Source organism: Onychomys torridus, chromosome 10 (assembly GCF_903995425.1).
Source record: "Onychomys torridus chromosome 10, mOncTor1.1, whole genome shotgun sequence".
NCBI classification, from domain to species: domain Eukaryota; kingdom Metazoa; phylum Chordata; class Mammalia; order Rodentia; family Cricetidae; genus Onychomys; species Onychomys torridus.
Window position 1 is genome coordinate 9,230,612 of NC_050452.1, and position 25,824 is coordinate 9,256,435.

A 25,824-nucleotide genomic window follows, 5' to 3' on the forward strand; every position below is an offset into this window, starting at 1 on the left:
ATCTGTCTTTACTTACAAGTGTTTGTGGCCAAGAGTCATTGGTCTGGCTTGAGGCCTCTGGTTTCTGCTACACCATTGATGCTGGGCCCTCACTGGGGCTCCCCTTAGACAACCTATTGTTGCCTTGTGTTGTGTCATGGAGATCCTGCAGCTTTGGATCTACAGGACCTGCCCCTTCCTGTGCTGTAGCAGATCATAGATGGGATGGATGTTGGGGTGGAGCCACTCATATCCCTGGTTCTGGGCCTGGGTAGTTGCTGGGTTGGTCAGCCCATCAGCTCTCCCTCTTCCTCACCACCAGGGTGAACTCTCCAACATTGCCCTGGCTAGCTCACCCTTTGCGTGATGAGCAAGACACTTAACCAGTTCTCCTGCTGTAATGCCCTGGGGCTGGCTCATGCATACCTACACCACCAGTGCCAGCTCTACTGTGTTGCCCAGGTGAGAGGTTCAAGAGCCATTCTCCTGAGTGCTACAGCTGGTGAGAGGCAGGGCCAGCTCTCCAGCTCATATGACTTCAGGGCCAGCTCTTCCTCCTGCCAGTCACTTCATTTTCTTAAACAAATTCATGGTCTTTGAAATTAGAAAGGAGCTTCAAAAAAAAAAAAAAATATTCTGTGCTGATTATGCATGGTGATGGTATGGTGCTGATGCTGTGTGGTGATGGTATGGTTGTGGTGGTAGTAGTATGGTGCTGATGGAGCATGACAGTATGATGCAGGTGATACATGGTGACATATAGTGCTGATATTGTATGGTGATGTTCCTGATGGTGCATGAAAACAGTATGATAATTGCAGTTACTTACTGAATAGTCTACCATGTCTTTTGTTAAGTGTTTTGTATCAGTTAACAGTAGTTACTGATTATTTACTGTGCACCAGAAATTAACCTGGAAACCTAAGATAGGTTAGTAAACAATGCAAATTGAAAGTCTTGACTTAAAAGAGTTTTTATTTAGTACAATCAAACAAATCCTAACCAGTAAGTGTAACAAATAGATAGAACACAAGAAGAAGGATATTGTGGGAATCAGAGCAAGTTAGGAGGAGTCAGGAGTGCTGGGTCAGGGTTGGATGATGGAGCTGGGTTGTACTATTATGACGGTGGCAGAATATGTAAGCTGAGAAGTCCATATTGAAGGTCAGTGTTCAAATATCAGAGAGTACCAGGAAATGGAGGAATGTCTCAAAGGCTGGAACAAGTAAGTAAGAAGCAATAAAGGGTGAGTGTTATTCAAAGTGATCCAGGGAAAGAATGGTAGGTAAGAGGCAGTGGGGAGGGAGGGCTTATTACTACGACACAGTGTATCTGTGTCTGCCTGTACATAGTTACCATTAGAGTTCTCATTTACAGATGAGGAAACTGAGACACAAAATCAAATAACCCACTTCATGACTAGAATAAAAAATGAACTGTCTCATCTAGCTACATGTCGACACTTTAAGTGATTTGTTAATTCTTTGTGATCCTCTGCAGAATATTAGATAAAAGGACAACAGCTTTATAATTCATTTAGTAGCTCTGCTAATTGTCTTTCTGCAAACTAACATGATCATTTACAGAGCTTGTAATTTCATCAGTTTTCTCATTGCGTGTGACTTCCTTGGGAAGTGAATTGTTCTTATTAACACAGGTTTCTGGCCAGAACAAATCCAAATTTTAGCTTAGTTCTCCTAGCCTTCTTAGAGATAGGAATACATTCATGATTATATTGGCATATGTTTCAAATAAGTCAGTGTAAAGATAATTGCAGATTATCTACCGGACATATACCCTATTCTCAGATGCTTCTAGACTTTTTTTTTTAGCAATTTTATATGGAAAATATTATAACCAAGATAATTATTTAAGTGATAGGAAAATAAATAAGAAATTTAGAAAAATATGTGTGCCTAATCATAGCACTTTAAGTCAATCTAAATCAGTATAAATGACCAGAAGGATTTGAAAGTCACTGTAGACCATTTACTTTTTTTTCACACATTAGTTGAAAATTAAATGGTTAAAGTAAATGTCTTAGATTTGGAATCAATTTTACGTATGTTATATTGGGTTGAATCAATCCAAATTTGTTTATTACATTTTGTGTGTGTGTGTGTGTGTGTGTGTGTGTGTGTGTGTGCGCGCGTGTGTCTGTTGGGTGGATATCAGAAGATAACTTGCACAACTCTCCTCGCTCCTACTATGTGGGTTCCAGGAATTGAACTCAGGTCAGAAGGCTTGTCCGCACATACCTTTATCTACTGAGTCTTTTCACCAGCTGTTTTTTATGATTAGTGAACTGTTTAGGGTCTGGAGAGATGGCTCAGAGGTTGAGATCACTTGTTACTCATGCAGAGAACCGGGGTTCAGCTCCCCAAATCCACATGGTTCACAATCATCCCTAACTCCCTTTTCAAGGGATGCTACACCCTCTTCTGACCTCTGGGGTTACCAAGCACATAAACACTCTTACACATAAATGAATCTAAAAGTGAACTGTTTAGAATTTGTTTTGTAGAGGTGATCATTTAAAGAATAGATCTTTGCTAGGTCTGTGATTATTTATATAATGCTTTGTTAATCTGATAATAGAAATGAGAAATTATATATTTGGTGATTTCTAGTTGATTATTTTAACAGTTTGGCACTGACCTACCATTGATCATTGATCTGTCTTAAGTAAGCATTTTAAAATTAAAATCTTACAATATAGTCTTAGTTCTATGACCTTCTTGGTGTTAAACATATGGACAAAAGGAAACATGTTCTTCAGATTTAAACACAAACAATGAACTCTACTATTCAAAAGTTACTCTCAGTAATAATTTGGAGATATTTTGAGCATATCCAAAATATATACTATTGTGTGCTATTGACACTGAAATGCGCCTATTGCTGATAATTAAAATGATCACTGTTACTAAATGTATTAGGTAGCATGTTTGAATATGGTTATCCTTGTGTTGTTCTGTACTTTAGACTTACTGTGACTGACTTCTCAAGACCTGAAAATAGTTGCAGCACTGCAGTCTGCTGCAGTTAGACTTTTGCATTCTTTTATCCAATCTTATTTATGATTGCATTTGGGAAACCTTCTTTAGTATGTAAGAGTTGCACAGCTATTTAGCCTGAACTATTCAAATATTTTAACATAATGTTTTCATCAAAGACACTCATGACTTGTTCTTACCAAAGTTTAAAATGTTGCTTATCTACCTCATTGTCAAGCAAATGCCATGGGCAAAAACTGAAGATAATAACTTAAGATTTATGTCTCACGCTCAGAGGTAACAGTTGTCGTGAATTGACAGTTCTGAAGGACCTACACTGACATCAAAGGTTTCAAATGATCTAGTTAGGTCAATTAATGTTAATTTTTATCTTCCATTAAGTTCTTCTAATGTCCCTTCCCACTCCTGTTTTCTTTCTTTCTTACGTTCTAGCCAAGCCCAATACCAAGTCCTGTTCTGGGGCAAAAACCGAATGCTAGTCAGTCCTTGCTTGCATGGTGCAAAGAAGTTACCAAAAACTACCGGGGTGTGAAAATCACCAACTTTACCACATCGTGGAGAAACGGCTTATCTTTTTGTGCGATCTTACACCACTTTAGACCGGACTTAATGTAAGTAGAAATGACATAAATATTTGTAAGTAACAGGCATTCTTAAAAGAACACGGAATAATTCCTTAGCATGTGTCCTAAAATACGTGACTATCTCTGTTTTTGAACTATAGAACGTTCTTCTTCTTTTTTTTTTTTTTTTTGAGAAGTATATGCCAGGAGACCAAACTTTTTCTCAGTACCTAAAAATGTTTTTTTCTGTTTTTTAAAATTGATTTTTCTCATTAATCTTATTAAAAAACTGACTTTATTATGAAATTTTTATTAGTGTTCAAATAAGAGACAAATAAAGCCTGTAGCTCTTTGTATATTGCTAAGAAGGGATTATCTCATGGTAAATTTCCTTAGTAAAGCTAGTCTCCACTCCTCTGCCTTAACTGCTCTTTTAGATTGAAAGCTTCAGGCAATGAAACATGTAATCACTGTTTGTTTACTTTTTTATTTCCATACTTTCCCACACTATTAGTTTTGTTGATTGAACTGCTTATGAAATTGCTAGTTACCCTTTGGTATTACTGAATATCAGATTTTTAGATCCAGTTTGTTTGACAGTTATTTTTATCAAATGTTACATATTCCCACTGTGCCATTTTCTCCCTTAGTGACTACAAGTCTCTGAACCCTCAAGATATTAAAGAAAACAACAAAAAGGTAAGTGTTGCCACAGGACACCGTTCCAGTGCTGGCTGCACTGCCAGTCTGTACTCATTCGAGAAAGGGCATGGTGTGGATGAGGTCGTCACTGCAGCTCACTGAGCTGGACTGCTTCCTGCAGTTGAAATTAGATGCAGACCTTCCTCTGGTTTGTCATGGACTCTACAGATCACAATGCGAAGCAGATATCAGAGCCAGTGCATGCTCATCGTGAACTGTTAAGTATTTTATAAGCCGTATTGCTTTTAGTGCAACATTGAGTTTTTGAAGAATATACCCAAAGCTTTCATAATTATTATGTCATTTTAGAAAAATATTTTAGGAGATGAAAGCAGGAACCCAAGGGGTAAGCAAAAAAGAACACACAGGCTTATAAATGCAAAGCAGTGATAAACAATGGTTCTTCCTTCACTTTCTATCCATATGTAATTATATAATTGATCAGAACTTCCCAACTGGCATGTGAGGAGTTGATCCCATCAGCCTCAGGACAGCTGCATAGAGAAGATTTGCTGGTGCCTCGTGGGCCAGCTGACTGGGGCTAAGGCTGGTGAATGCGTTTATCTCCTGTGCGGTACAGTCTATGTGCAGAGAAGGCACTGTCAAGCTCTGCTCACAGTACATACTCAGTGTTTGTATTGAATTTCTCAACTGAAAACCAATGCTATTGTTGTCCTAGAATAGGCATTTTTAACCTGTAGATTCTATCTGTAATCTGTCTGTAGATAGGATTCAGCAAGTCCTTGAACACAGTTGCAGGAAAACATATTTTGTATAATGTATCGTGTCACAATTCTGTGACTGAACTTTTGTATTTCCTTCAGTTGTGAAGGTGGTGACAAATCACAGTTATAGTAGCCATGCCAAAGGTTTTGTCACCTCTAGAAATCACATCTCTTCCTATCTTAGGACACTTGTTGGAGAGCTCTACAGATGAGAGTTTAGGACTTCTTCAGATTAGTGATTGCTGACTGACCATGGGAGCACACTCCTGTCATCCCAGCACTTCGGGCTTGGAAGCAGGAGGATTAGTTCAAGGTCCTTGGTCAGCCTGAGCTACGAGGCATTGTGTATTTGTGTGCATATGTGTATATATTCGCACATATTAATTAATGTGTTAACTAAACCATATTTTACTGTTTTCCAAATTAAGTTTTATATTTTAATAGTTGACTTTTAGTATATCTGGCCCTTTGTACTTTGTATGCTTTATGCTATACAACGTTAATCTCAGAAGGGAATCCATTGCCAAAGATCTCAGAGAGCAAGGTGGTAAATAACCTCTGGCTGGGACAAAAAATTTAATATACTTTAAATCATTAAATTAGAGGAACTATCACTTTTTTTTAAAATCTTAGAATCTTGGTAGAAGTTTAATTAACAGGAATTTAAATCAAAGCAAAATTTTTGCTTGATGTGAGTTGTAGAGTTATAATACACTTAAAACTGTCATTTTTTTTTTGTGAATAGAAATATGCAACCCCAAAGGGATAGTCTTTGAAAATTACTCCCTATTCTTCATAGAGATTGCCTTTTGGGGGCTGGGAATTTAACTAAGAAGAAGAGAACTTGAAGGCTCTGGGGTCAGTAACCAGCACCTTCTGGTAGGCATTCTACAAAGTAAATCCTTCTCACGAATTACTTCTTACATAATTTTAAAAAGCCCGTGTTTATTAAAGGGAATTGCCTTTTTCTCATTAATTAGACTATATCCATAGAGGTGACATTTCTTTATCTTCCTTTCCCTGCATTTGAATAAAGTGCCAACCCAATTTAAATGCAGATATCAGCATTGTAAAATGAACTGCTAATGGCCAGTCACTTGTGTCACACACCTATAAGGCAGGAAAACTCTTGAGCTCATGAGTTCAAGACTAGCTTGGGCAATAGAGCAAGACCCTATCAATTAAATAATGATTACTTTTTAAATAGAGCTTTCCTTTACTATTCTAATTTTTGAAAAGGAAACTATTGATTTTGCCTAACTATATATATTTTTTAAATTATAAATAGAATCTCACTAAGGTCTAGGTAACATAGACTTATATGTGAGTTTACATATTACTGCATAGGGAAGAATATTCCATTTACATGTTTTCTTGAGACGAGCAATGTAGCTAACTAAATGTTTAGCATGGCTGGATACCAGTTCAATCCCCTGATATTAAATAGGTCTTCTGTGGCAGTTAACCATGATTTTTAATAAGGTTTTTAACACTGATTCTTTTCTTACACTATTCAGTACATGTCAGCATACATAGTTATAGTGTTACATTACATGATACCCTACATTGAGAATCTTAGTTGCTACCTGTAGATTATTTCCCGTTTTACAACATTCTCCCTGGTAACCTTGTGCTGTCAATTGCACTTAGAGTATGCAAGAAACAAAACCTTTGTCTTAAGTTCCACTTTTATTTGTAATATAATTGTCAGTGACTCTTCCTTAACTAAATTAATACCTCAGAATAAATAAGACAATTTCCTTTGACAAAATCCTTGGCTGGTGATGACTCAGTGGTAAAGGTGTCTGTTGCCATGCCCCGACAACCTGAGTTCTGTCCCAGAGACTCAGGTGGTAGAAAGAGAACGTACTCTCACAGGTTATCCTTGGACCAGCACATACCCACTGTGGCAACTGTGCACCCCGTCTCCCAGTGAAAACGCGCGCGCGCGCGCACACACACACACACACACACACACACACACACACACACACGATAGGTGATAGATGGAAGTGATTTTTTAAAAATATTTTTAAACAAACAAAACCCTGTCTTTGTTCTTCACACAGTCACAACACGATTGACCATAGCAGAAGTTTAACCTGTGGGAAAATTCTTTGCCAAAATTTTTATCCCATATGTAAGAAACCTGGTTTGTTTTTAAATACAATTAGTATGCATAAAATGAATTGCTGTGTGAAGCAAAACACCAGCAGGAGTTTCCTCTCAAGGCAGCTAATCATCTTTTCAGGTCTAGAGAAAGAACTCAACACAAGGGGTATTTACCTGTGGCGTCTGAACTGAACCAATATGTCCTCGTTTTAGGTAATTAGGAAATGCTCAGAATACTGCCTGTGGTGCTTTTCCTGATGGCCTGCTGTTGATGTCTGTCAGTCAGGTAGTCAAGACACACAAGGGAGAAAATGACTTTAATTTTCTTAAAACATGTAAAAGAGCAAACAAGTCTATACATGCTCACCAACTGAGCCACCTCTTCCGTAGATATTTGAAAGTGTCCATATTACAAGGCATTCAACTGTGGAAATTGAATAGGTCTTAATAGCACAATTTATTTTTCATTTTCTTTCTCACATTTGTTAAAGTTATAGAAAGAATACAGATTAAATTCAGAGGCAGAAATTTGCTATAAAAGCACAAAAAAAAATCTTTTGATTAAATAATTTCCTAGCATTTCTTAGAGAAACATTCAGTGTGCTCCTAAATGCAACTGGTTGTCAAGAACAGAGATTGTTAACATGTAAAAGCAATAGTGTATATGCAGAATCCTTCCTTTCTGAATGTCTACCTAAACCTTCAGGGAGACTTTGAATGCTTCCTAGTGGCACAGTGCTGGTTCAAGGGGTTAGTTCAGGATAGTAATAATTAATTGTAAATTGAGAAACAGCTTTGGTTCTTCAAAACTAGAAAAACCTGATGTGCCACAGTCATTTAAAGGCTAACAAAATAATACAATGCAGCCTCACAGGCTCAGCTATGTTGCAGTATTCAAAACATTTCATCCTTTCCAGAACAAATGAAGTAAAAATAAAGTCCCTATCCTTGTTATGAAAACCAACCCTAAGTGTGTATTTTAAAAGGTTTCTATGCTTCTAAGATTAAATAGTTTGTTTTTTGTTTTTGTTTGTATTTTAAACCAAATCGTATAAATTAGTTCTGTGGATGTGCCTAGAACTTTGTCGCTGTAATTACATGCCCACAGAAAAGGGGTGAAGAGGGATGGTAAAAGCTGGGGACACATTAATCGAACATTTCTTCATACCTCAGTCCTCATCTTAAATTTTATTCCGACATTTCTGTTTAGCTCACAGTTTTGCTTATCTTTTGCTTGTGGATGAATATTTTATTAATAGGATTTCCCCCTTTTCTCCTTTTCACTCGAAATTTGATTCTTTTCCTGTGGCATAATATTGGTAATTTTATGTGCCCTACAATAACAAGACGCTTTAGAGTTTTGCTCTCTTTAAAATACATGTCTGAGCTGTTCAGTATATCAGTTTGTTTGTCCCTTCTTCTCTTTGAAGGCTTACGATGGATTTGCCAGCATTGGAATTTCCCGTTTACTGGAACCTTCTGATATGGTGTTATTAGCAATCCCTGACAAACTGACTGTTATGACTTATCTCTATCAAATAAGGGCACATTTTAGCGGTCAAGAGCTAAATGTGGTTCAGATAGAAGAAAACAGCAGTAAAAGTACATATAAAGTTGGAAATTATGAAACAGATACAAACAGTTCTGTTGATCAAGAAAAATTCTATGCCGAGCTGAGCGATCTGAAACGGGAGCCTGAGTTGCAGCGGCCAGCCAGCGGGGCAGTGGACTTCCTGCCTCAGGACGACTCAGTGTTTGTAACTGATAGTGGAGTGGGAGGGTCAGAAAGTGAGCACCAGACTCCAGATGACCACCTTAGTCCAAGCACAGCCTCCCCTTCCTGCCACAGGACTAAAAGTGACACAGAACCCCAAAAGTCCCAGCAGAGCTCAGGAAGGACTTCAGGGTCCGATGACCCTGGGTTAAGTTCTAGTACCGATGCAGCCCAAGCACTGGTTTTATTAGGCAAGAAGAGGCCACTGAAAGCTGAGAACTTAGAGTTAAATGACTTGCATGTCAGTGGTAAAAAGAAGGATGTGTCTCCACCCTCAGTTTGTGAGCAAAAGCTTCAGACTGTAAACACCAGCAGTGATTGGGAACAAGAGAAAATAGAAAATTCCAGACCTTCAGAATGCAGATCGGATGGCGAATCAGCTGTCAAAAAGCCAAGTTTATCCCCTCCTTCTAAACTTGGATATTCATACAGTAGAGATGCAGACTTCACGAAAAATGTCTGTGCTTCTCTGCGGCAGGCAGAGTCTGATCCGGATTCAGACAGAAACACTTTAAATCATGCTGATCCCTCCACCAGAGCAGTACAGGTAAGTGGGCCGGAAGGATGGGTATACGTTTAGTAAACAGCTATTCTGTCTTTTTATTCTTTTGTGTTGATAGATAAGGATGTTATACATGAGTAAAAGCAAGGTCTCATTTATCAGAAAAAATTTAAAACTATACCTGCTATGTATTTAAAGTTTGTATTATGGTTTTGTAAGCCCAACTTTGAGGTTAAAGGACAAGGAGTGTCAGCTTTCTCAAAATATTTCTCAAAATAGCATTTACTTCTCTTCCAGAGGACCTGAGTTCAGGTCCCAGCCCTATATGGTGACTCTCGCTCCCTGGAGCTCTGGTCCGGGAGTCTCACACTTTCTTGCCTCGGCACTTATCTTGCATGCATGTTGTAGACATAAACTCATACAGGCTCACATGTATACACATAAAAATAAATAGTTTTTTAATATTATTTATAATAAAGAGTGTTTACCATTAGACTGTCAAAAAGTTTGGCATGGTACATCCTCCTGTAGTCCTAATACTTGGGACTCTGATGCAGAAGAGCCAAGAGTTCAAGTCCACCCTTGGATGTATAAAGCCCTATCTCAAACTGAAGATCAAGTACATTTCATTATTGCGTTTAATGCAAACCTAATTCTAAAATATATATGCAGATTATGTGCTTTCCATTCAAAGCATTGTCCTTAGATATTTTAGTGGCAATAGAATTACATTGTCAGTTATATCATTACTTTTGTCTTAAATTCATTGCCTTCAAGGCAGGACAGTACATAATACCAGCAGTCTGAGACAGGAGAATCATTAGTTTGAGACAATCCTGGCCTACATAGCAAATAACCAGGCTATCCTGGGCTAAATAATGAAACCCTGCTTTGAAATAATTAAAATAACAATTCTAGTAACATCCATATTTCTTACCACAAGGGAAATATAACAGCGTTGAACTGCCACCCATGATATTTGTTATTGATCCTTTGGTACTGTCAGATATGGGGGCAGAGAGGAGAGAGAGACATTTCAGTAGAACAATAAAAACTTTGCCAATAAACTATGGCACCTGCTTTTCTTTTTCTCTTAAGTTTATTTTCATTCCGTCTACTGTATATATGTATATGGGGTGTCTTTACAATGTGTTTGTGAATACATGGAAGCCAGGAGGCAATGGCAAGAATCTTTCCCTCTGCCTCTCGACTTTATTTTTGAGACAGGGTCCTTTACTGAACTTGGGGCTCATCAGTTCCTTTGGGCTTACTGGCCCGTGGGCTCTAGAAATTTGCCTATGTCTGTCACCCCAGGCTGGTCTTACAGACACTCACCTGGGTCTTCACATGGATGCTAGGGATCTAACTCCAGTGCCTATGTAATAAAGGGACAGGCGCTTTATAATTCAGCTGCTCCCTGGCCAAAATATGATTTTCATAGGAGGATTTTTTTCTTATAGTTATTGCAGGCTCTCTTTAAGACTTAGACATAGATCTTCATCTCCCACCCCACACAGCCCTTCTTTCTTAGACAGGGTCTTATGTATCTCAGGTTGCCTCCAGTTCACTATGTAGATCTGCCCACCTTCACTTCCTGAGTGCTAGGATTAGAGACATGAGCCACTGCACCCAGTATGTGTTGTGATTGGGATTGAAGCCAGGCTTCAACTACATTTTCAATACATTTGCATGATCATTTAAAAAGACAATTTTTAAGCAAACTAAACTGAGTAAGGTATTTCTAATTCTCTGTGTGCCAATGCATGACAGTTCTGAAGCATTTCTTAGCATAGTATTTGAGAACCTGGAGAATGTAGCTCAGAGCAGGAGTCTTTACCCAGTATGCGTGAGGCCCTGGGATCAATTCCTAATACTGGAAAACAATACAAAACTGGGACCATGAAGCTCTTTGAACCCCTTTTAAGTAATACCCAACATTAAAATAATTACATTCTGTGATATTATTTATCTTTATCACTGTTATCCTCTCACAAATAATGTTTTCTGAAGCTGTATGATTCCTGTACTCCAGCACATTGACTACAAGCATCAGGAAGTTCCTGCTCTTTTTTTTTTTTTTTTTTAGGTTTTTATTATTATAGATCACACACACACACACACACACACACACACACACACACACCAGACATGCACAGACAACTTTCAAGAGTTGGTTATCTCCCCTACAGGCTTCAAGAATCCAATTCAGGTCATCAAGCTAAAAGCAAGTGATTTTTTTTTTTAATTAATTTATTTTTTTACTGGGCCATCTTACTGGTCCTTAGCTGTTTTTTGTTTTGTTTTGTTTAATGAAAATGGAAAGTGCTAGTCCTTATTAGTTTGTGTTTGTTTTTAAAGCCAATGGATTTAATTAAAATGTTGCTATTTTAATGTGTTAGGATATTTCTAAATGAAACACATTTTTCAAATTTCTTAATTTCCCCAGAATAGCCAAGATCCATAGGTATATTTCACACAAGCAATGCTCTTTGGTATTCATAGTAACTGTTAATCACATATGTAAAGAGATCCTGAGCCCAAAAATTTGAGTACTTAAGAAGTACAGCCTGTCTATCTTAGATTGTCTTCTGAGTCAGCAATACTAATTGATGAAAGTGTTTTCTTGACTTTACTTGGAAAATAAACCGAAGTTGTGTGCTTTTCTCATTTAGTATGTTAGTGCCATATTCACAGGGTCCACATCTGTTTTAACCAACCACAGTCAGAGTGATTGGGGAAAGTACTGTCAGAATTAAACTTCACAGACTCTCTTACTTCCATTAGTCTGTAAATTGTGAAGGTTGTGTGTTTTAGTACAGGAGGATGTACATACATAGGTTGTCTACTGTGCTGTTTTGTATAACTGGTACATACACCTGCATGAAGTCTGCAAGGGACCTGGGAACTAATTGTGAAGGAGGACTGCACAGCCGTATTGCAGTCATGCAGTCTTCAATACCATGTGATGTGCAGGCAGACAGCTGTGTCTGGACTATGACTGGGTTGCATAAGTTCCGTTGTTGGTGAGTTTACAGACGTGTGCTAAGGAAATGGGAATGTCAGAATCAAAGAAATACAATAGTCAAGAAGGCAGAATTGATCAAAGCACAGTTTATGATGCATGCATGGAAATATCACAGTGAAATCCATTAATTGCACAATTATATGAGGTAATTTTTACAGTAAAAAAAATACTGTAGCCTTCAAAGTTTCTGTTCCTGCAAAGGACAGTCTTAAAGGTTCTAAGTAAGTGAATCTCCCTGAAGTTTCATGATAGAACAGAGCTTATACACAGTCCCAATGAATATCTCCTGAATGACAGATGCATGTTTGATGAACCTTAGTTCTTTCTATCCAACACAGATTTTTCTTATAAACTATATTTTGAGGCAAATGTGTTTACAGATAGAAATTAATTAATCATTAAATTAGGATAATCTAAGAACCTGAATTCTCATTTTGAATTTTCCTGAAGTAATTAACAGTGTGATATTACCTGGCATTTTAAATTGTCAGTTTCATTTTCCACAGAGGTTAAATGAACTAATATCTAAGAACCCACTTAACTCTAGAATTCGATTATGCTGTGAGTCCATGCACACGATTAGAGTGCTACACAGGATGGTGATGGTCACCACCGACCTAGTGCTGTGTGATTGTCCTTTGGCCATGCTCTGTGATCTCCAAGTTCTGAAGAGGGTCAGGCCAGATGTGGTAACTCATGCCTGTAATCCTGTCACTACGGAGGCAGAGTCAGTTGGCTGAAGGGCATCTTAGCAATGTGTATCAAGTTACCATAGAAATGTTGGTGTTGGGGCTGAGGAAGTATGAACTCCTGAGTATGGATCCCCAAGGCTCACATTAAAAGCTGAGTGGGAAAGTGTGCATCTGTCATCCTGGTGCTGGAAAGGAGAAGGCAGACTGATCCTGGGACTCACAGGCTGCTAGCCTAGCCAAGCTGTGGGAGAGACCAGAGTCATGTCTGTAAAAATAAGGTAGAAAGTAATCAGGGGACACCTAACTTGACCTCTGGCCTCCACATGCACACTTATGTGCATACACTTACACACACACACACACACACACACACATACACAGACACTAAAAAATGTTTATGTTGGCCAGACTCAATGACTCACAACTGAGTCCCAGTTATATGGGAAGCTTAGGCAAGAGAATTATTTGAACTCTTTAAAAAAAAAAAAAAAAAAAAAAAGCTTGTGGCTGTCAATCACAGGTTATCTGAAAACTTCATCAGGAGGACCACAAACTTGAGGCCAGCCTGAGTAACTTATCAAGACTGTATTTCAAAATAAAATTAAATATGGCTGGGATGTAGCACAATGACCTAAATCAGTCGCTTGTACCACCAAAACCTAATATATTACTCTCAGAAATGTTACCTAAGAAAGTAAGATCAACACATATATAAAGATGTTCATAAAAGCATTTATGGTAATGAAAAACTTGCCAACACCCCATATATCCAGTACAATAAAGTACTATGTATCTATATAATAGAATGTGTAGCAGCCTGTTAAGAATCATGTTTTCAAGAGAAATACATATGGTCATGAGAAAATACTTCCTTGCAATCAAATATTAAGTAAAACAAATGTGATGAGGCTAGGTATATAATGTGAGCACAGTATAGAAAAGTGGGTGAGATGCTACAGTAATGATCTCTGGGTGCCATAACTATAAATTACTGTTATTTTTACTTGTATTTGTTTTCTAAAATCCCTGTAATAAAAATGAAATACATTTTGAATGTGAAACCAAGTGTTTATGTGCTTTTAAGATCAAAACATATTGTGTGGCAGCTTGGGGTTGTGGACTGGAGAATTTAGACACTATGGGTCTTCAGGCAGGTCAATCCCTTTATTTCTAAGATAGAGAAATTGATGGGGTTATCATACAATAATATTTCATCTTCCTCTTGTCTTCCCATGTGCCACTGTTTTTATGTCACTTGCTTACACTGTGCTGTGAGAGCTGGTCTACTCTGATGCCCATTTTACACAGGAGGAAACAGGCATAGAGATACTGAGTAACTTGCCTCTAATTAAAAAAATGGAGCTAAGATCTGTCCGATTCTTAAATTCTGAGACTAATATGGATATGGTGCTTTTGTTTAATATATCTTTTAAGAACTAGCTTCTGGCTGGGCATGGTGATGAACGCCTTTAATCCCAGCACTTAGGAGACAGGCAGGCAGATCTCTGAATCTGAGGCAGGCCTAGTCTACAAAGTGAATTCCAGGGCTACAGAGAACCCCTGTCTGGAATAACCAACCAACCAAACAAACAAACAAAAGAACTAGCTTCTATTGGTGGCCAATACTTGTTACTCTCCAAAAATGCATTGTAAAATTACTCAGCCCATAATATTTTCTATTCTGATGAGATTGTTTCATTATGAAGAGAATTCTCAGTGGAGAAGAGTCTTGTGGGTTCTTTTCATGGAATATAACAGCATTAGTGGAGTGTGGTGGCACATGCCTGTAATCCCAGAATTTTGGTGACAAAGGCAAATAGATTGAGAAGTCAAGGCTAACATAGAGTCTCTACACAAAGAATGCAAGACAAGCTTGGGCTACATAGTGACTAAACAAACAAACAAACAAAAACAGCTTGGGATTTTCTATAAATATTTCCAAAAGTTTAAAAGAATATTGCCACAGATACTTTAGCATTGAAAACTTTATAAAGTAGAGATACATAGTTGTCAATTCTATTAGACTATAAATATAGAACTGAACCTTTTATTATATCTTTGGTTGGTAGATTGTACTTTGTTTATGAGCAAACATGAATATATAATCTCATTGACACACACCTTATAAGAATATGTTCAAATAAAATCTAATGAAGATTGCCCGGCTGGTATAAGCACTGGCCATGTAAACCTGATGACCTGAATTTCATTCCCAGAACTCACAATGGAAGGAGAGAAACAACTCCCCAAAGTTGCTCAGTTACACTCACACATGCACTATGGTATGTGTACACCTGCACTTGTGCACACACTTCATGCACACACACAATAATAAAATTTAAATTTTTAAAATACATTGAAATTTCATCTAATATTAAGAAATAATATCATGTCTCATTTTTTGTCAAAATTTATGTATTGGTTCTACAGTTTCTTCTCAACATGAATATTTTCTGTAAGTAGTCCTGTTAAAAAGGCTATACACCTGACTTTTTATTTGAATCTAACTTTTTATTTGATCTAACTTTTAACTGTATTTTTATGATTTGGCTTCTAATTCTCCATCTTTGTTTTTAAGCAACGAATGTTGTCCAGACAAGAAGAGCTGAAAGAAAGGGCAAGAGTTCTGCTTGAGCAAGCAAGAAGAGACGCAGCTTTCAAGGCAGGGAGCAAGCCACCCGGCAGCACTGGCCCTCCGCTCTGCAGCAGGCAGCTAAGTGATGTGAGGAGCACTGGTTGCAGAGAGCTCCAGTTGTTCATAGTGACCCGAACTGGGATGGGGTGCAGGGCAGTGATTTTTCAGTTACTTTTTGTAGGCAGTCCGTTGTGGGTGTGTGGTCCCTTACTCACCTGATGAATCCATCCAGTGGGACTGACCACACCACTATTATTGCTGTGCAGTGCTGTTAGCTATGAGGAAAAGCAGTTCTGGACTAGAAATCACATCTATGCATACCTGGTTTGTTCATTTACATCTTATAATTAACCATATTCTACTTAAGATTATATTTCTCCAGAGAATTTTGTTAGAAACACTAGTGTATAATAATACCCGTTTTTATTGAGTATCTGCAGTGTGTATTTTACATAACTTCATGAAGATATTCACACTACTTCCCATATAAGAAGACTAAAGCTGATCGGCATTTTTACATTCGGATTTTTAGAAGGTCTCCTGGTTAGTACACGGTAATCAGGGTTTTGAACCGAGCCTTATTATTTTCCAGAGACCATGAATTCCCTTGTCAAGCCTCCATTTCTATATCAAGTCCCATTTTCCCCACATTTCATATTTGTGGAGTATGTCACAAATAATAGTGAACATACAACAGTAGAAATTCATTATAGTATAGTAAGATATGAAACATCTCATCATTGAAAACTGATAACCCGACTTACCACCAAACTCACCCATAAAATCACTTTCTATTTTAAGTCTTTGTAAATGCCAGCTTAATCTCCAAGCCCTTGGATATTGTTTCTAAACTGTAGGTCTTTATGAATAAGGAGGTATAAAAGTTTTTTAAGCCATTGTTTTTAACAAAAAGAAATAGAACAGAATAGAAAGTAGAATGTATCAAAATTTATTACATTTAAAGGGGTTTTGTGTGTGTGTGTGTGTGTGTGTGTGTGTGTGTGTGTGTGTGTGTAACTTCCTTTTCAGTATTTTGATCTGTGCACTTACTGGACTTCAGTAAAATGTACTTTTAACTATTCATCATAATCATGAAAAATACTAATCTGAGATGATGTAATGGCTCATGCTTGTAATCCCAGCACACAGGAGGCTGAGGCAGGAGGATTGCTATGAGTTTGTCAGCCTGGGCTATATAGTGAGTTCCAGGCCAGCATTGGCTACAGGTGCTATCTTAATAAAACAACAGCAAAAAATGAGAAATAAAGAAAAACACTAATTTTAAGAACTGTTCTAAAGAAGAACATATAGACTTTATATTAGCTTTTTCAATGCTTAACCATCTATTATATCAGTAGTTTATAGACTTGTTTGCCAGATAGATTTGTTGTATATCTGAAGCAAGTCTGGTCACAGTAACAGGGAAAATGGCTGTTTCTCACACGACATTTATATTCTTGGGGAAGAGAGTGGATGAGTAATTACAGGGTAGGGAAACTGTGTGTTGTAGCAGAGGTGACTCAAGAAGGGCTTGGTGACCTGAAAGGTGGGGCCACGCCAGTGGGAAAGCCCAGGAGAGTACTTCCTCAGAAAGACAGGCTGTTTATTGGTAGTAAGTGGTGTTTTATTGATGAAAAGTGTGTTTCATATTCTCTCAAGTACTAAAAGCTGGACAGTCTGTTTCTAATTATCTAAAGATAACTTTAGAATATAAGTAAATTAAAAATATGCTGTGAATTGATTTTAAATTCAGAATACTTGGTATCTAAATTATTTGTCCACCTGCCTGTGCCCTCCAAGCGCTGGGATTAAAAGCATGTACCAAAATGACTGACTTTATGGTCCTTACATTGTAATACATAGAAACTGGGCAGAATTATATGTGTATCAACAAAGAATGAGTAAAAACATGACTTGTTCATATGAAAGAATGAAGTTTAAGCATCCCTAATCTGAAAATCCAAAATCCCAAATGCTTCAAAATCCAAAGCACTTCCAGCAGTGAGAAATGGGGTACTCAGCATGTACTGCTTGGCGATACAAAATCTCAAGCTACTGAGATCCACAGTAGCTTAAATAAATAACAGACATACTGAGACACAGCATTTACCTGTAACTAGCCTGCACGTCTGGAACAGGATGCCAAGAAGCTGTCACTGCTTACCCAGAGGTAGGGGGTGAGCTTAGTGATGGGGGATAAGCAAACTCTCTAGGTGGGTGGGAAGTAATAATGTGGAGCTTTACTTTCTCAATAGAAAAGTGTTAAAATGTATTAAGCTGAAAATGGATGCATATCACCAAGTGTAAATCATACCTCCATAAAATTTATTGTTTTAATATTTAGTTGTGTTTCTATGTGAAAAATACAAAAACATAGAAATTCTATTATAATAGCTCCAAAAGTAATGTGCATAGAGTAAGTCCAAAGAGATACATAATAAATGTAAGTAGAACAGAAAAGGAAGACATTCTAATAAAAAGGAATATCTCGTTTTAATTTATTTTACTGTCATAAGAATGCTCTCCATGAGACTGACCCTCTTAATTTCTAAGTGCAGAACTGTAGCTTCAGTGCAGATTTTTTAACTATTTCTTTCTATTTCGTGTGCAGTTTTTGTGTTTTTCCTGCATATGTGTCTGTGTGAAGGTGTCGGATCCCCTGAAACTGGAGTTCCAGGCAGTTAGGAACTGACCCCAGGTGCTCTTATTTGCTAAGTCATTTCTCCAGCCTCTTCAGTGCAGATCTTTACAACTTAATCATTTCCTAACCTGTAGTGCTCTGCCTGCTGATTAGTTTCTTCCTATGTCCCCCTCTTTTTAGCTCCTGGCAACCATTATTCTGCTCTTGGATGTGATAAGCTGAACTCTTAAGTTCCTCATGTGAGTGGAGTCTGGTGTTTGTCTTTCTGTGGCTGCTGCCTGTTTACTTGCTTGAGCCAAGATCTTGCTAGGTTCCTGACTGGCCTTGAACTCACAGAGATCCTCTGCTGTGAGTGCTGGGATTAAAGGCGTGCGCCACCACGCCCAGCCCAATTTGAATTCTTTTGTCTAAACCCAGAAGTGGGATTTCTGGACTGTGCTGGGTAGGTCTGTGTCTAGGGTTTAAGGAACATTCATACTGTTTCTCATAACAGCTGCACCATCTTATTTTGCAGTTTCCCTATTTTCTTACCACTGTTTGCTGGTTTTCGTTATCCGTTGGTCTGGTTTAGAGTTTTAGTCAAACATGGGCTTGTATGTTCTCAGGTTGGCCTTGAACTCTTCATCTTCATGCCTGAGTCTGAGTGCTGAGATCACAGACCTATCCCCACTCTAGGTTCAGTCTTATGTTTTGAAGAACAGCTGTGCTAACAGGTGTGAGGGATAGATAGCTCTGTGTGGGTTTTTAATCTGAATTCCCCTGATGGTTATTGATACTGAAAGTACCTAGATATTCTCCAGATTTTTATTTAAATTCGAAGTTTGGGTTCCTGTTGTTTTTGTTTCTTGGTTTGTAGCTATTGACTTTATATAATTTTGATATTAACTCTTTACTGAACACGTAGTTTAGATATTTTCTCCTGTTCTAAAATAAGTTGTCTTTTATTCCTTTGCTTCTTTCCTTTACTGTGTCTTATGGTTCTGTTTCCAAATCACTTTTACTGTACTGCACTAGCCTAAGTAGTCCCATGGCCTGACTCAGGTCAAAGGAAAGAAGACATAGACCCCACCACTCAGTAGGTCAATAAGGTCCCTTTCTAAGAGCGTGTGGCAGGAGCTGCTGTTCACGGTTTGTGTTCTCAGTCAAAAGTCAAGCTCGATTGAAAACACTCTCTTCTTGTGGTGCTTGATTTCTCAGGTGCCCAGCCCGGTGTCAGTACTACCCAGTGGATAGTAGCAGTCTGCTGAACTGGAGAGTATATACCAGATTATTGCTAGTCTTCCATACTTGATATTAATATTAGACAAAGAATGTAAAGAACCTGCATTTCACAAATATGAGAGTTAGACCTTGCCATTCCTTTTATATGAAACTTGATACAATGTTCATACATTTTCAAGGACAAAGTAGTTTTCTTAATTTGGTCATTTTCTACTGTTTCTGAATAAATCTTATACAAAAGGAGTGTTGATGGTGGCACACTCCATAATTTGGAAAACAACTTGGATGACAAAATAAAAATGAAAATGATGGCGGCGGCGGCGGCGGCGGCGGCGGTGGTGACGCACTCCTTTAATCCCAGCACTTGAGAGGCAGAGGCAGGTGGATCTCTGTGAGTTCGAGGCCAGCCTGGTCTACAGAGCAAGATCCAGGAAAGGCGCAGAGCTGCACAGAGAAACCCTGTCTCGGAAAAACAAAAAAAAATGAAAATGCCCAATTTTATGTCTGAGCAATTGAATGTAAATGAAAGTGATATTAAGACAGGAAATAACCTCTGCCCCTGATTCTGTTTTTCCTTTGTAAAAGTTTAAGAAAAACTTAATTTTTCTTGCTTTGCATTGAAATAAAGAGGTGCCCATGTAAGAGGGACATGGGACAGACTAATAGCCACCTCCTCCACTATAAGGTCAGGAGCTCCACCTTTCTGGAGAGATCAAAAGGCTTCTGTTAGGTAAATTAGGTCTAACCCATCCCACCCCCAAATGGTTTGAGTTTCCTTTCAGTGAAACGATTTTTGCTGTTTTACATTGATTATACTCTAATTTGTGCTTTAATTTGTATAAGTCTTAGTTTTTAAGACATTGTTGTCTGTCTTACCACTTATATAATAATGTATGGTAGGTACTAAAAGTCAAAGTACTGACCTGGGAGACATGCACTGTTCATTCTTAGAGTAACTGAAAAGTCCCAGGAGTTGAAAAAAAATAAATAAAAAGGCTGGTATCCAGAAGTGACCTTCAGTCTTGGAGAAAATGGATACTAACCTTAGATTCTTCAGGAGTTTACTAAAGGCCTGAAGTAGTGCACACGCCTTTTATCCCAGCACTCAGGAGGCAGAAGCAGATGGATCTCTGTGAGTTGGAAGCCAAACTGGTCAACTGAGTGAGTTCTAGGACAGCCAGGGCCACACAGAGAAACCCTGTCTGGGTGGTAGTGGTGCTGGTGTTTATGGAAGAGTTTTCTAGAACTTGCTATGGCTTATGAGGTTATTGAGTAAGGACTCTTCAACAATTTATTTCCCTCTTGTGCAGCTGAGAACCTTTTGGTGACTACCAAGAAGAACTAGTGGAACCATCATTCATGTTAGAGTACCTAAGTACATGGGATAACGCCCATGTACTTGGCACAGTTTGTGTAGTTCTAGACTGAAAGTGAAAGTTAACTGGCAAGTTAGAAAAAGGTTAAAATTAAAGATTAAAGGAAGCCAAGCTCTATTTTGCATACTCAGGATTGTAAAATACAAAGAGAAAACGTTTCTGTTTTGTTTTGTTTTTCAAGACAGGGATTCTCTGTGTAGCTTTGCACCTTTCCTGGATCTCACTTTGTAGACCAGGCTGGCCTCGAACTCACAGAGATCCACCAGGCTCTGCCTCCCGATTGCTGGGATTAAAGGCGTGTGCCACCACCGGCCGGTGAGAAAATGTTTTAAGCATCAATATGAAGCCTTAGAATCCTTTGGTAGCGCCACTTAGCTGTATTGAATAAACATCGAGCTCGTCTTGCCATTGAAAGGCCCCCACAGGCCTGTCCTTTTTCTTCCCAGCCTCAATCTGTCTGATTTTCAGAGCATTTGTAAGTTGTTGGCGTATCTAGAGTTACCACACTCTTGTGTTCTTGGTCAAGCGTTGGCTGTTCTCTTCCTAAACCTGATCCTCTTTCCTGGGTCTCTCTACTTCCTGTCTCCCTCTTTCCTCGGTCTCTCTACTTCCTGTCTCCCTCTTCCCTGGGTCTCTCTACTTCCTGTCTCCCTCTTCCCTGGGTCTCTCTACTTCCTGTCTCCTTGTGTCTTTACTGGAGACACTCCAGTCTCTTCTCTTTAACTCTGCACCACTGAAAGTACAAGGATGCTGAGTAACTGAGTGTTTGGGAAACGTTCAATAAATAAATGAAGGGCTATAGCGAGAGCCTGCTGTTCATGTTGTCTGCTGACTGACAGCAAAGCAATAAGGAAAGATTGGCTATAAGAAGTTCCTATGAAGTAAGGTTTATAAAAAGAGAAAATAAATTTTTCTGTGAAGGTCTTTAAAGCGGAATGGATTGTTACTGCACAAGTCAGTTACAATCTAGATGACTTTGTCACTTGGGATCTTTCCTGCTGTTCTTTTTTATTTTTTTGGCCAGAGCTGAGGACCGAACCTAGGGCCTTAGTGCTTGCTAGGCAAGCGCTCTACCACTGAGCTAAATCCTCAACCCCTCCTGCTGTTCTTGAACCCTGTGCTACAATACCTTTCTTGTTACACAATGCTTACTTACATCCTTGCCAACTCCTGCACGGCTTTAGCTTGATCTGACTGGGACAACAAGGGAATGAGAAAAGGACAGACACACAGACACACCACATGGAACAGAAAAACTAATTGAGTGGTCTGTGCCCTTTAACAGTCTAGGGAAAGCCTTAGCAGCAGCCTGGAAACTCAGTGCATTTATTCTATACCACTGAGTGGAGAGGAGATGTAGGCTAGCTAATCTTAGGAGGAGGTCTCTGTGGGAAGCAGTCTCAGGCTGCATTCATCCTGGAGAAGGAAACTCTGTTTGATAGTTTCTCCATACACTGGTTTTTGCTAAGGTTCATTCCTTCTTTCCTAGTGTTTATACTTAGACCAAAGGAAGGCTTTGCCATTCCTCTGAGCCTGACCCAGGAAGGCTTTGCTGTTGCCATGGATCTGAGGTTCTGGGGTCCTTGACATGGTTGTGTTCCTGTCAGTCACATTCACTCAGGACTTCATCTGCTCCCCCACACATCCAGGTTTTGGGTTTTTTTTGTTTTGTTTTCTTGCTTTGGAACTCACACTAGAATTCAGCTGCCCAGTCAGCCCTGAATCCCAGCATTCTACTAATCATTGTCCTGACTCCTCAGGCTCTGTGCTTCATGTCTGGGGAGCATTTTCTGAGTAGTTGACAGCAGCCTGGTAATCTTACCCAGCTCCATGTATACATACTGTGTTAAGTTATTCTCAGGAAAAGCCAGAATTGATACCATTAACCTTTTAATTTTACTCAGTTTATTCCAAGACTACCATTACTTAAGAACTTTGTGGAAGTACATATTACCTTCCAAGTCTTCTGACTTAGGAAGAAAGCAATTAAACTAGAAGCTTCTTTAAAAGAAAAAAGTAAACGTACTAGGAGACAGCTCAGAACTTGAGCACTTTCTGCATTTGCAGGACCCTGGTTTAGTTCCCAGCACCCCCATGGTGGCCCACAAACATGTGTAACTCTTACAAACTCCGCAGGTACTAGACACACACATGTTGCATATACATGCATTCAGGCAAAACATTCATACTTATGAATCTTTTAAAAACATAACAGAAAAGAATTCTGGCACTATTATAAAGCAGACCAGAATACCTCAGTGCAACAACCCACCCATTATACACAGATTTTATAAGAGCCAAGTCTTGCAGGAGAACCTACCTGCAACTTAGTAAGTCCTGGAAGGTTTGCTTTCTCTTCAGATGTTTGCAGGAATGTTTGAATCCTCTAAAGAAAGCTATACAGGGGGAAAGATTTTAGTTTGATCAGTCCTTTAAGATTAACTGAAAAGAATACTAATAAAAAATACAGATAATAGTTACTTGTTTTACTAAACTTAGAAATAAACCTAAATGCCTTACTTATGAAGAATGCAAGCTACTTTTCATGTTAAACCATAATGAATTAATTTATATTTAATTATGTGTCTCTGTGTGTAATCACATGTGTGTACAATTGTCGGTGGAGGCCAGAAGAGGGCGTCTGATCCCTTGGAGTTGTAGACAGTTGTGGACCACCACGTGGGCGCTAAAAACCAAACCCCTATCTCCTGCAAGAACAGTAGGCACTCTGAGCACTGGAGTCTCTCTCCAGTTCCCAGCTTGTACCTTTAAAATGTGTTTTGTTGTCATGAAGGGTGGGCTGTCCATCTTGTACTTTTGATGTTTGTTGGAAGATATTAATTTAAATGGAACTTGTCGATCATGCTGATAATTGTACTAGTAGATTTAAATTAGCTTATGAATGTCTCCCTATAATAAAAGATGGAGTTATCATCCACCTGGCAAAAAGAATCATAAAATACCATTTTGGTAAAACCAGGTGGAGAGCTGGCTCGGCACTTAAGAGAACTTGTTGCGCCTGCAGAGGACCCAGGTTTGATTCCAGCAGCCACATGGCAACTCAGAACCATTTGTAATTCCAACTCCTGAGGGTCTGACACTCTCTGAACTCCATGCCACCAGGCAAAAGTGTTATACACATAAAATTAAATTAATCAAATTTTTTAATCATTTTGATAAAAATCTGAGTAACTTGTGATTTTTCATGTGCATCTGTATGTCCATGTATGTAATGCTCTAAATATAGAGCATTAAAGTTTGTATAGAATTATATTTATATGTGTATAAATACTGACTTTATCATACATTTATAGATATTATATTCAGTAGCCTCTGTTAACTAGTTTTAGTATTAAGCTAAAATTTCTATTTAATTACACATTTTATCACTTCTATATCATTAGGGAGAAATAATTTTAATTTGTAATTTCAATTATTAAGGGTGTGAGTTTTCAGTTACTATAAAAAGAAATCCAAAACCTTTAAAACACATAGAGTATTTTATCTTATTTGGAGGTTTTTATTCTCCATTTGAACTAGAATATGCCTAGGGCACCAAGAGGAAAATACCTTTTGTATTTTACTTCAGCGCAGTCATCAAAAGATCAACTGTACATAATCCATTTCAGGCCAGTAAGACACGTTAAGTGATGTCTAATCTTCCTGTAGTTGCCTTTTAAGGAAGAATGCCGTGTGCTCCTATGTTCAGTATAAATATCTGGATGAGGCAGTGATTTTTATTCTCTGTGATTTAAATAATACCTATCTCTTCTGTCTGAATTTAAGTTGCTTTGAAGTCTGCTGTTCTAACAGTAGTTACTAGACTTCTTAGAAAATGTTGTTATCTTGCTGGCATATCTCTAGAGTCACATAAAACCCAGCACTGTTGGTGGGGGAACCCCTAGCATCTTTTCTATTATGTCACTATAAACTCCTAGCTTCAAAAATCCTACTTACTCAAAGATGTCATGAGCATAGAAGGCTAGAGCTAGGTGTCTTAGCATCGGGGACACTCTCTTTATTGACGCTGTTAATGACCGTGAACATTTTCCATATGGCTGCTTAGTGTCATGTTGAACATTCCAGGGTGGTATCACCATTGCTAAGGCATCTTTCGTATTGCCTATTCTGTTCCTGCTCAGCATGCACAAGATTTGAGTTTAAATCTTCATTCATTTCATGTTTTAATGTGTCTTTTGTTCTCCTTATCGTGTTCTGGCTTTCCCAAGGATATATGCTTTGAATGAATTCACATATGCATTACTAATTGTGTGCTATTGTATTTACAGTTCCTAGTGGTGGCACTGTGAAGCTACTAATGCCTTTGCTTCACTTGATGTAAAACCATCTGAGTGTCTTTGATAGCAGTGAAACAGTATTAATTGTTTTGTACATTTCTTGGTCACTCTTCTTAGGTGGTCTTCATAATCTATTAGAACTTTCAGCCAGATTTTTGTAATGTCATGCTTCCAGCCGTGATTAAATTGGTAATTAATGAACAGTCCTTGGCAATGTGAACCACATCCTGTTAATTTTCTCTTTTGAGTTTTTAGAAGTTGTCTTCTATGTCAGAAATCATTGCACCACCTTGCTATGGCCCCTTGGCATGAAACCACAATGACTTGATTTTTGCAGCCATTAGTAGATCAGAGCAGTAATTTCACAGTATTTTGGTCAAGGCAATTATAGTCCCCAAAACTGAGTAAATGTGAAAATTCATGAAAGAAGTCCAGAAATACCAGGTGAGCTTCCTTGTGTTCACTGGGACGTTATGATTAGTTTAATTGGTCTTTGTTTGATTTTAGCCGCAGAATCTGTTTGTGCCACAGCAGAGCAGTGACTTTATAGTTGAGGGTTTCT

At 38.4% G+C, this 25,824-nt stretch overlaps 1 protein-coding gene across 1 annotated transcript in view; it reads left to right on the top strand.

Annotated features, from left to right (window-relative positions):
- Ehbp1 (EH domain binding protein 1) overlaps positions 1-25,824 on the top strand; it is a 286,967-nt gene that overhangs the window by 190,582 nt on the left and 70,561 nt on the right. The window contains exons 12-15 of the mRNA XM_036201513.1: positions 3,429-3,607; positions 4,210-4,258; positions 8,529-9,419; positions 15,670-15,813. Coding sequence (XP_036057406.1) covers positions 3,429-3,607; positions 4,210-4,258; positions 8,529-9,419; positions 15,670-15,813 — 1,263 coding nt within the window. The remainder of the gene's footprint in view (positions 1-3,428; positions 3,608-4,209; positions 4,259-8,528; positions 9,420-15,669; positions 15,814-25,824) is intronic.